Here is a 12,620-nt window from a genome sequence, read left to right on the forward strand (position 1 = left end):
TGAACATGTTTTTCTTTACAGGTGTGAGGTGTGAACAGCTGACACAGCCAGCCTCTGTGAGTGTGCAGCCAGGTCAACAGCTGACCATCAGATGTCAGGTCACGTATTCTTTTAGCAGCTATTATGCAGCTTGGATCAGACAGCCTGCAGGGAAAGGACTGGAGTGGATTGGAATGAAAAGTACTCATTACACTTTCTTCAAAGATTCACTTAAAAACAAGTTCAGTATCTCCTTGGAAACGTCTACAAACACAGCGACTCTGAACGGACAGAATATGCAGCCTGAAGACTCTGCTGTGTATTACTGTGCCAGAGACTCACAATGATACAAACCATCAGTGGACCTGCACAAAAACCCCTCAGTGTCTGCACAGTTGATGCACAAAGTGACCAGAGGAGGAGCCCATGTATTTTCACACTTTAAACTGATCAGGAAGAAAGATGCACATGGAGGGCAATGTTTTATTATGGAGGCACAACTTTATTTGTTAAAAATAAAACAAATAAAACAGTTTTGTCTGACCACTCTTCAGTTTCTTTGACTAATGTTTATATCATTTAAACCAACACACCAAAACAGAAAGACAACTCCAAAGCATCTGACGAATGGAAACATATTTGATCAATGGAGTTTGCTAGATTAAATCACTTTTGACGAGGCTGAGAATACAAATCGCAGTATTTGAGTAGCAGTAAATGTCACATTGAATCCCCAAACCACAGAGCCATAGTGTAAAATTGGCATCCAGCTATTATCAGCAAATGCCAAAATGGGTTTAGGGTGACACTGAATGCACCAAAGTTTGTAACATGAACAGAACACATTTTTACATCTGAGTAAATATGTTTTTAACAATGAAATAATTCAGAAAGAAGAAAACATTCAAGATTGCTTTTCCTCTATTTCCTCTATTTCCACACACGCTATCAGCTGTTGCCCATTTGACAAACAGTGCTTGTCTTTGTGATCTTTAAGTACCTCCAGATCAAGACTGGTAACAATGCAAATATGAGGATTGAGCCACAGTCTCCACCCAGTCTGTCCGTATCACACATCTCTTCATCTCCAGCAGTGGCAGATTCAGTAAGGTTTCCACCATGGCAGCTGTGGAAAGTGTCTTCCTCTTGGCTCTCATTTCAGGTGAGTGAAGTACTTATTCGCTGTTGGAAAATGGATCGCCTGCTGTCTTCCCATCATCTAAACTCTGCGTGTGTCTCTCAGCTGTTGGTGGCCAGTCCCTCACCTCCTCAGAGGCTGTGGTCAGGAGCGCCGCAGAGTCCGTCACACTGTCCTGTAAGGTGGATGGACTTCCTCTTGCATGGCTGCACTGGATTCGTCAGAAACCAGGAAAAGGACTGGAATGGATCGGACGTATTGACAGTGGAACTGGAACAATATTTGCCCAAAGTCTCCAGGGCCAGTTTACCATCACCAAAGACACTTCCCGAAATGTTGTGTACTTAGAGGTGAAGAGTCTGAAAGCTGAAGACTCTGCACTTTATCATTGTGCTCGTGAGGCACAGTGACACAAGAGCAAGCAACGCTGAACAAAATCATCACAGAGCTTTTCAAAGAGCGATCCTCCCTCCCCTCCCTCCACTGTAATGTCTACTTACCACAGTATAAAGTATTACATCACCATGAATACAGACTGAACATCCATATATAATTCAATTTGCTTAATGAATAACCAAGCACAAAAGATCTACTGAGTGAGCAGTTCAACCATTCACAATGATGACACGCTGTATATTTGATACAAACAACACTCGATAACATTTGTAGAAACATTATAAATGTGAAACATTGACCTCTGCAGTACTGTAGGAAATAAACAACAACTAAATGTCACCTAAAGTCATTCAGAATTCACAATAATATACAGTAGTTGTAAAGTCCTTTCCACGTTTATACAGAGATTGTGTCGTCTCTACTTGAACCTGTAGGGGGCGGCCAAACTCCTTAGATGTACAATCAAGCACTACTCACAGTTCACCAAACACGAGTTAGAGTCCAGACCAACTTCACGCCCTGTGAGGAGGAGTCAATGCAAAACTTGGATGTCTTCCTCCTCTACATATGTGACTGCAGAGAGGCTGACAGAGAACAGTGGACACACACTTTAGCATGATGGACTACAGGACAGGACTGCTGCTTTTAGCTGTCTGCTGGGCAGGTGAAGCTCTACACATCTGGATCTGATGTTTCCAATGATGTCAAGAATGCACTTCAATGTATATAATGATCTTTTATTATCTTGACAGGTGTTGCTGCTCAAACTCTGACACAATCTGAAGCAGTGGTTAAAAACCCTGCAGACTCACACAAACTGACCTGTACAGTCTCTGGGTTCTCACTCAGCAGCTACTGGATGGGCTGGATCAGACAGGCTCCTGGAAAAGGACTGGAGTGGGTTGCTTCTCATGATACTAGCACTGCTTACTACTCTCAGTCAGTCAAGGGCCGGTTTATCATCTCCAGAGACAACAGCAGACAGCAGCTGAATCTGCAGATGAACAATCTGAAGACTGAAGACTCTGCTGTTTATTATTGTGCTCGAGAGCCACAGTGACTGAAGTTGTGAAGCAGCTGCACAAAATCCTACTGAACTCACACTTTGAGAACACTCACTGTCTCACATCACTGACAGCTCTTTGAATCCTTAAATAAGGTACAAAGTTTGATATTTCTCCCTCTTAAGCCCAAAATACTAACCAGAGCTACAGCTGGAATAAGATATAGAATAAAAAATGAAATGAATATCGCATATTTAGAAAAATATTGATAGTGAAATGTCCACATGAACAAATCAACAAAAGATGATAGAGTTAATAAATTAAGAATATCTCTCATATTTAGGCAAAGGAATTAAGTGAAAATCAACCAGAACCTGATATTGAACAATAGAATAACCAACACTAATAACACCACCACTGTAAACACTCACATGTTCTTTTGTTTTGCATGATATTTTGCTCCAGATGCATGGAATCACAGATGCTGGCTGAGATGTGGGAGGAGTTTGCAATAAACAAATTGTGTGAGGGAGACAGCTCCCATCATATTTAAAGGGCTTTCATTGCTTTGAAGACATTCTAAGCACGCTGTAAACATGGCTGACATGAAGCTAACGCTCTTGCTTGCTGCTCTGTTTGTTTGCACGGGTGTTAAAGGTTGGAGCATAACCGAGTCTGGACCGGTGCTCAAAACACCTGGAGAATCCCACAGACTCACCTGCACAACCTCAGGGTTTAGTTTTAGTAGCACAGTGTGGAACTGGATCAGGCAGGCTGCGGGTAAAGGACCAGAATGGATCGCTTTCATACACACAGGTAGTACTTCCACCTACTACTCCCAGTCAGTCAAGGGCAGATTCACCATCTCCAGAGACGACTCCAGCCAGAAAGTCTACCTACAGATGAACCATCTGAAGGCCGAGGACACTGCAGTGTATCACTGTGCAGGAGGAACACAGTGGGAAACAGTAACAGAGACAACATACACAAACCACTTCCTCTATTTAGCTGAAGCACTGGAATGTTAGTCAGTTGTTGTCAGTTATTTGACATCAGAGTAGTTTAATCATGACCCACTCTCTTTTTTCTAAACTATTTATATTGAACTATTGATTTGTTTGTGTAATTAGCATATATAATGTAGAAATAAATACAGTAAATTACACAAAACCAAACACTGCCTCATAAACAAATAAATAGATGAACTGATCCAAAACTTCACCATGAAGCTGAGCTGTACTAATATGTTATGGTTATTATAATTATAATTATAATTATAATTATAATAATAATAATAATTATTATTATTATTATTATTATTATTATTATTATTATTATTATTAATATTTTATAATGTTTTACTGGAGACAGAAGTTTAGAGAATAGTTTCATTCCTCCAGATACAAATGTAACATATTTTCCTGTTTAAACCTATGAAGGGTAGATTGAGTTTGTTGTACATTGATGGCCATGAAATGACAAAAAAAATCAACCATTGATCTTTGCTGTTGTGCTGTGTGACAAAGGCTTTGTGTATAAAAAGATCCTGTATGTTTCTTATATGTAAATACATGAACACAAAATAATTTTGCTGTTCTACATTTTGACTAAACAGCAACTGAGAGCAAAGTCCAGTCCAGTTGTGTCCTTCCTCCCTGTGAGGAGGAGTCAATGCAAAACTTGGATGTCTTCCTCCTCTACATATGTGACTGCAGAGAGGCTGACAGAGAACAGTGGACACACACTTTAGCATGATGGACTACAGGACAGCACTGCTGCTTTTAGCTGTCTGCTGGGCAGGTGAAGCTCTACACATCTGGATCTGATGTTTCCAATGATGTCAAGAATGCACTTCAATGTATATAATGATCTTTTATTATCTTGACAGGTGTTGCTGCTCAAACTCTGACACAATCTGAAGCAGTGGTTAAAAACCCTGCAGACTCACACAAACTGACCTGTACAGTCTCTGGGTACACGCTCAGCAGCTACTGGATGGGCTGGATCAGACAGGCTCCTGGAAAAGGACTGGAGTGGGTTGCTAATCATTATAGTAGCACTGCTTACTACTCTCAGTCAGTCAAGGGCCGGTTTATCATCTCCAGAGACAACAGCAGACAGCAGGTGTATCTGCAGATGAACAATCTGAAGACTGAAGACTCTGCTGTTTATTATTGTGCTCGAGAGCCACAGTGACTGAAGTTGTGAAGCAGCTGTACAAAATCCTACTGAACTCAAACTTTGAGAACACTCACTGTCTTGAATCATGAAAAGCTTCAGCTGTATAAAATGACCTCAGAAACAACTGAGTTCATGTTAAAGACACAACAAGTCCATAATGTTCTTCCTTTATAATCCACATACAGTTTCCTGACACTGCACCTCCTCAGGTGTTGTTGGTGGAATAATTTTTTTATTTATTTTTTGTGCTATTTGTTTTTATTGAAGCAAACATTTTACATGACATTGTGCATACAATTATAGGATAAGATGTATCATGTATATCTTTATGAAGGAGCTCAAGTCATCTCTAAGTTCTGATGATCTGATGGTGGTTTGCCTTCTCATCTGCAAGAAGAATCAGTCCAAATCAAAGAAATCCTGCAAGTCATCAATTGACTAATTATCAGATTATGTGTTTGTTTTCCTGCCATGAATGGGTTCTGTTTGCAAGAAAAAAATAATAAAATCCCAAGAAGTAGAAGAAACTGAATCAACTCCTGCACTGTTCTCTTGCACTACATCTCTTGAACAAAGATATTACTCCAGAGAAGCGACCACAAACTCTGATGGCCACACACCATATTTTGACTATTCATGATTGCGAGGAGGAGTCGATGCAAAACCCTGCTGTGTTCCTTCTGTATTTGAAGAAGTGAGATCAGACTCCTGAGCAGATCATCATGGCTTCAGCTACGTGTGTCACATTTCTAATGCTGTCAGCTTTGACTGGTGAAGGACGCAACATATCTTTCATTCACTGCTTCAGACTCTGACTCAGTCTGAAGCAGTGGTAAAGCAGCATGGAGACTCTCACAAACTGACCTGTACATATGCAGGAATATCAGATGATGACGCTCATATTGGCTGGATCAGACAAGCTGAAGGGAAAGGACTGGAATGGATCGCCTACATTTCTGCTCCGAGTGGTAGCACTATATCGTATTCCCAGTCTGTGAAGAACCGCTTCACCATTTCTAGAGACAACAACATGGACCAGGTGTATCTGCAGATGAACAGCCTGAAGACCGAAGACTCTGCTGTTTATTATTGTGCTCGAAAGCCACAGTGGCTGGAGTAGATTGAGCAGCTGGACAAAATCCTTCATTTCTGACCCTCCTGTACTCTGTCAAGTCACAAACATGATAAACTGAGTGTAAATGATAATTAATGTTGATAGACATTCTGGACTTAGTAAATGTCTCACAAAATTTCTCACCCTCCTGTACTCTGTCAAGTCAAGCACAGAGCATTCAGCCGCCCACCCACCCATCCACCCACCCATCCACCCACCCATCCTTCTGTCTGTCTGCATGTCTAACCGCTCGACCTCCCGCCAGTCTATTCCTACATTTTCTTTCCACTCATCCACCCAAATATCCATCCATTATCCATTTGTGTTTCTTGTATACAGTATGCTCTTTAGCTACAGTCAGCACCCAGCAGCAGAACTCTGTGAGTGTGTGGAAGCTACACACTTATACAACAGGAAAACAGAGCTCAACTGAAAACTGAAAAATGTTCTATTTATAGCAGAGCCCTCGAGGTAAGAAATATGTCTTTTAATCCTTCTATATACTGTAGTTTGCGTAGTATATCACTATTGTAAACACTGTGCATGAGAGATTTCCAGTGGAGTTTGGTTTTTGTATCAGTGTGTATCATTGTGGCACTATGGGATGGGCCACTAAGAAAGATGCCTTTACAAAAACCAAAGTGCAAAAACCTCAAGTTTATGCACATTCGTGATGAGAAAAGGAAAAAGGAAAAAGACATTTGTATATCTTGTCTTTATATCATGACGTAACGGTTATGTCATGATGTTTGTGAGTTATTTAGTAGGCAAAAGTTTGGGTTATTACACAGATAAAAGAATACGTCTTCCAGTAAATGTTACTTATAGATCTGCTCATGTATCAATAAAACATTAAAACATTTAGGATGACTGTAATATATTATATTACCCACATGATAAACCATGTTACTGTTTATTTCATGCATTTACTGAAGTTTTAGTGTGGTTTTTAGATGCTCAGGGTTTTTGTTCAAGCACTGAATGGAGATGTATCACTGTGTTACTTTGACCTGTGGGGTCGTGGGACCAAAGTCACCGTTTCTTCAGGTAAGTCACGTTTGATCAGAATATCTACTGTTCACCAGGATATTTTACATTTATACCTTGAAAGTGTCAAGGTCAAGTGTCCTGAGGGTAGAGAGCAGATTTGGTGTCTTTGTGGTTTTCGGTTAAGGTTAGACAGATGAAAGATATTTGATGCAACAGGTTTTTAGAAAGCTGAAAAAAACCCCGTAACTATACAGTTTGATATTAATTTATGAAGGTAAAATGTAACTGCTGGTGATGAATGTCTGCATCTGTGTAGAGCCTTTATTACCCTTTAGTTTGTTTTCTTTAGTATACTGTGTGTAAACAATAGTTGTTAAATATGAAATCTAAAACACGTCCTTCACTTAACAATTGAATAGACACCAGCAAGTAAATATTTTCAAGAAACTTGTTTTAAAACGACAAAGTGCAAATATACTACAGGTCAAACTTGATCATCGGAACGTTTTCAATGAATTATTTCACTGAAAACGTTACATTTTCAAATAATTAATTGTTTGTCCTGTGGACGTCGATCAAACTGTGTCACGTTAATGTTTTTCTTGAGTAATCTTCCTTTATTCAAATCAAAAATAACTTTGATTTGATAAGTCTTCTGTTTTTGCAACTTGCCATTAATCCATTTTTTTTAATTATTTCAAATGTATATTGTAATTGTAATTTGTGAAATTATAAATTGAAATTTCCAAATTTTTCAAAGATCTCTACAGCAGATGCATGTTGAAACATAGTGATACTAATATTGTTGATATGATTACAGTGACAAAAATGCAGTTTGAGAGATTCGATAAATTGTGTTTGAATGTAAATATCTGTGTGCATTTAGTTTTCTTTTTTTTTTTTACAATTTAGATGTCTTTGTATTCATGTGTTATAACACCTTTTACAACTTCTTTACACAGTTCAAACCCCAACAACACCACCGTCTGTGGTCCCTTTGCATCAATGCAGCACTGGGGCTGGAAATACAATCACACTGGGATGCCTCGCATATGGCTTCTACCCAGAAGCTGTCACTTTTCAGTGGACGAGTAGCAGTGGCAGCAAATTGTCTTCTCAACAATATCCCTCGGTTATGAGGAACAACGCTTATACGGGGGTCAGCCTGGTCCACGTAGCGAGATCTCAATGGGATTCCAGGAGCTCTTTTCGTTGTTCTGTAAATCATGAAGGAACCCCTCAAACAGTGACTGTAGAAAGTATGTGATAGTAAAAATGTTACGTCTTTCTAAGATTTATATACTCATTGAAGACAATCATTTTGATATTTATATCTGACAATGAATGACCTCTATACCTATGTTTCCCCTTGTTCTCAGATTCTGTATTTCACCCAGAAGTAACTTTACTCTCAGTGCCAAATGGAGATACCCAGTCCCTCATATGCATGATTGAAGCCTTTCGCCCTGTAACCTTGTCAGTCAAATGGAAGAAAAATAACCAAGAGCTGAATGGTTTCAACAAGTGGTCCACCCTGAAAACGGGTTCCCTCCATTCTGCTGTCAGTGTCCTGAAGGTCAACAAGACAGAGTGGGACAGTAACGATGTCTATAGCTGTGAGGTCATTCACAGTGGAAAAACCATTACAAAGAAAGCCTCAACAGGTACAGTATGAGCCAGGTTGTCACTATCTGAAAGTAATCTAGCATTGAAAGGATTAGGACAGAATGGTGTCTTTCTCCTGTCATGTGGACATGGACGTGTGTTCTCTCTCTGTCACTCCCTCCTGTAGCTCCTGTGACAATGACACTGCATCCTCCAAGAGCACACATGATCTTCAAGAACAACCAGGCAGAGTTTGAATGCACCATTACTGGAGTGGACAACGACATTGTATCCAACACTAGAATCAGTTGGCAGGTTGATGGGCAAAATGTCAGCAGTGATACAAATCTACCGCTAAAGAAGGAAGGAAAACTTTACAGCAAAACCAACACGCTGATTCGCAGAGACTGGGCCACTGTTAACAAAGTCCGCTGTTATGCCCTGTGGGAGGACATGACACCAGTTATTCAAGATCTCTCTCTCCACAAAGGAGGTATGTTGCCATCTGATGTTACTATACTCACTAAACTACACACACAGACATGTCATATAGGCATAAGGCTCATATATCAGCCTCCATGGTAAACCAAATATCTGTTTCAGATGGAAAGGACCTTAAAGTAACAGTCTATGTGCCTCCAGAGGAGGAAATCAGCCAATCAGGCTCCGTCAGTCTGGTGTGTCTGGTCTCCAGTGCCTCGCAGTGTGATTACTACATCACCTGGTCAGAACAAGTTGGCAATAAGACTGGGAGCTACACTGACGGCATCACCTTCCCACCAAGGGAGACCCAAAATGGCTTCTCGGTTACAAATGTTTACACCACCACCAAGGAGAAGTGGGAAAAGAATGTAGTTTTCTCCTGCAATGTTTGGTATGCTGGCGCCGATTATGCTGTCAAACCAAGAGGAGTGTCTAAGGAGCAGCGTAACACATGTGAAAGTAAATAGGCTTCACCTTTAGACGTGGTCTTTTGTGTATGTTGCCCTTCTGTCTCTCTGTGGAAAACGTTCACTCTGTGATGGCTTTGTACGTGTCACTTTGGTTTTTGTCGTCGTGTTATGTGCTTAATGTTGTACCTGTGCAAGTCACTGCATTGTCAGTGTGATACGTGTTTCAATAAATGTTGCAGCATGGAGACGCTTTTTGTTGAATGTCCTTGATTTGACTTAAATGCAAAGTAAGAGCAAAGAAAGTGAAAGGTTTGTGTCAGCAGAGAGCTCACATACTGTACTCAGTTTCACACATGCTGATCATGCAAGTAGTTTAATTGCTATATTATAAATACTATAATACATATTCCAAGATTAAATTCTGGTATAATTTCACTAATATAAAACACACACACATACACATTTACAGAATACCTCAGCTAATCTCATGTACCTTCTCCTTCGTAGAGCTGCCTACGGATTGTGCTCTAAACTGCACAGACAATGACGTGGACTATGATGAGTTCAGCAGTCTGTGGTCCACAGCCTCGTCCTTCATATTCCTCTTCATATTCTCTCTCTCCTATACCATGATATTCAGCCTGATCAAGGTAAACGAATGACAGGAAGCAGCTTCTAGCACCAATAAGAAGAACAATATGGGACAGACGGGGACAGCCTGTAGATTTGTAGGGGGGCCTGCAGGGGTTAATCACGAGTGCGAGGGTGACTGCTTTTTATTTGTAACTGTTTAGCTGTAGTTTTAAGTTGTTTTTTAACTACATTTTCGTTGTTTCTTTCAGATGCAGAGACAGTAAAGGGAGTCGTAGCCGATCGGCATTTTGGATTTTTTGTTTTTACAAATGGAAGTCGTAGAAAAACTAGCAAAACAAAGTTACCTATATTTCCTATATGAAATGATACCCAAACCTAATGTTGCTAAGGAATGATTTAGTTTTTGTAACAACTTTCAACTTGTTAATTAACATTCCATTGATATGTAAATGAGATGTATCTGTGGCAGTTTGTAAAGTAAATATCACCACATTTATTATTGGGCTTTTATGGCCATGTCTGTAAGTGGGCTTTCTTAAACTAAGGGGGAGAGACAACTGAATACAGATGTAACATGTGTTCAAACGTGTAAATGACTCCAACTTGGTATGATACTGTCTTTGTAAATGCTTTTGAGGTCTTTTGTGCTCTCACTTCTGTTATCAGTTAAGTGAAGGAGGTATTTGTGTTTCCTGTGGCTTCTAAAGATATCTTCCCTAGAGAGCTTCCCCTCCCTCCCCCACCCCACACACAAACAGTCAGAGCTACAAATAACCTTCCTCGAAACAAGACAAACATCCTTTGGTGTGTGTCCATTGGTATATCAAGTGTTTGTGCTGATTGTCTTACTGCAATTACATATGACAGCCATAGCATAGATAGATCTTCATATACATATGGTATTTTATTCTTTTTATTCTTTTGTACATTGACTACAGCGTATGGTAGTGGATGTGCAATATTTAAGCTTAGATGTATTCGTTGTGTTGAACTGGATGGCATAATAAATGTTTTCAGTGCATATAAGATAAATGTTTGATGTGTTTTCCTTTTTAGTGGTGAGAACAGTTACTAAGGAAATCTACACGTTCATTTTAAGATGCTTTGCTGCATGACAACATGGAAGATACCAACAAATGGAGTGGATGAAAATTAAAGTCACATCAGCATCAGGCAGTTACAATAGAACGGTGCTGGCAGTAGACTTTGTAATTGTAATTTCTTTTTTATTGGCTTTCATTGGACTTCTAGACTTTTCATGTTTTGCTAGACTGGACAAAACATTTAGTCTCACAAAAAAAAAGGGTTTTTTTCCACAAACGTCTCTGTTCTATAAATCATCATGATAATAATTTATGTGATCTAAATACATAATAAATACATTTATACAGCTTTTAGAATAATTTTCTAAAATAAATGATTGCTCCTTTAAAATTCTTGTTTTGTTTGTCTCCAAAATAAAACATTTTCAGGGTAAAAAGGTCAACACATTTGGTTTAAAAGGGACTTAAAATCTATCCTGTTCTTAATGTATTTTTCAGTGCTGAGTCATAACAAATATAGAATGACGGTTATATATTTGTAATGACTGTGTTGACACAAGCCTCACCAGTGACTCACCAGTACAGGGGCCCTGACGTACAGGAGGGGGCAGTATTAGCTAGATTAAAAGTGACAGATAGGTGAAAAATACATCCATGTGCATACTTCATACACATGTTAATCCACAGCAAACGATCATGTCATTAAAATGTATTAATACTACTTATACTAGTATAGGTACTTGTACTGGCCAGAGGCCCAGGACGTCCAAGCTCTGCCAAAACAGTGACCAAACTGACCAAGCCAACCGTTTCATAGTAGTAGTACTCATACTAGGACTGCTACCACTCTGAGGAAGTGTTTTTAGTACTACTATTATACAACAATATAACAATAAAACAATACTCATACCAGTTCTACAACTAGTAGTACCTTTAGCAGTACTTTTAGCAAGACTACTACTTTTACTAATACTTCTAATGAGCCAATACTCCCAGTTAGTATAAAAAGGTGTAACTGTAGAGTGTGAGAAATTGCAGAATTTGGACATCAAGGACATTTTAGGGTTCTGACCATGTCTATTTCATTTTGTGACCTCCATCATTAAGCTATAATTTTATTTACTTCTAGCTTTTAAAAAGAAAGAAAGAAGCACAGGAAGGTCAGAAAAGCACACAACACTTACGTAATTATGAGTAGTGTTCAAGCTTTAATTGACACTGAAGATCCTAAAGCATAGCCAGAAGAAATACAACAACACAATACAAACATTATGGGTACATATAACTACTATAAAGTCTCTGGCTCATCACATATTTGTGATTTGGTTTTATCAGTAGAATCGTATAGTGAGAGGAAGACCGTACATATTTTCTGACCTCTTGGCCAGTCTCTGTGTATTTATATATGCATGAGCCTAAAAAAATAGAAGCTGCTGCAATCTGTAGCTGACCGCTGCCCAGGAGGCCCAAGATCAAGGCAGTGTTACACACCATAACAAAAACCAAGTTGTGACAACAATTGTGTCACGTCTGCTGTTGTTAATCAAGAGTATGTAAAGAATAAAAAGAATAAATGATGAGCATGACTCATTTCAGTTCAATTGAGAATCGCTTTCCCCTGCAGTTATGTGCACAACACAAATCAGACAAGTTAAGTTGCATGTTTTTTGCTCCACATTGCAT

The 12,620-nt window shown here is 39.3% G+C and overlaps 2 gene segments (V, D, J or C); both read left to right on the forward strand.

The window, feature by feature from the left end:
• The first annotated feature begins 3,113 nt into the window (after positions 1-3,113).
• LOC142988025 (immunoglobulin heavy variable 3-23-like) lies at positions 3,114-3,545 on the forward strand. The segment is given in 1 exon segment: positions 3,114-3,545. A coding segment is annotated over 1 exon segment (432 nt).
• Positions 3,546-6,132: 2,587 nt separating this feature from the next.
• LOC142987990 (immunoglobulin heavy constant mu-like) lies at positions 6,133-10,208 on the forward strand. The segment is given in 8 exon segments: positions 6,133-6,283; positions 6,766-6,859; positions 7,765-8,061; positions 8,182-8,466; positions 8,595-8,900; positions 9,011-9,349; positions 9,808-9,950; positions 10,143-10,208. Coding segments are annotated over 7 exon segments (1,479 nt in total).
• Positions 10,209-12,620: the final 2,412 nt, after the last annotated feature.

This window comes from Genypterus blacodes, unplaced genomic scaffold, assembly GCF_046128005.1.
Source record: "Genypterus blacodes isolate CSIRO-AG114 ecotype Tasmania unplaced genomic scaffold, CSIRO-AGI_Gbla_v1 ptg000291l_1, whole genome shotgun sequence".
NCBI lineage: Eukaryota > Metazoa > Chordata > Actinopteri > Ophidiiformes > Ophidiidae > Genypterus > Genypterus blacodes.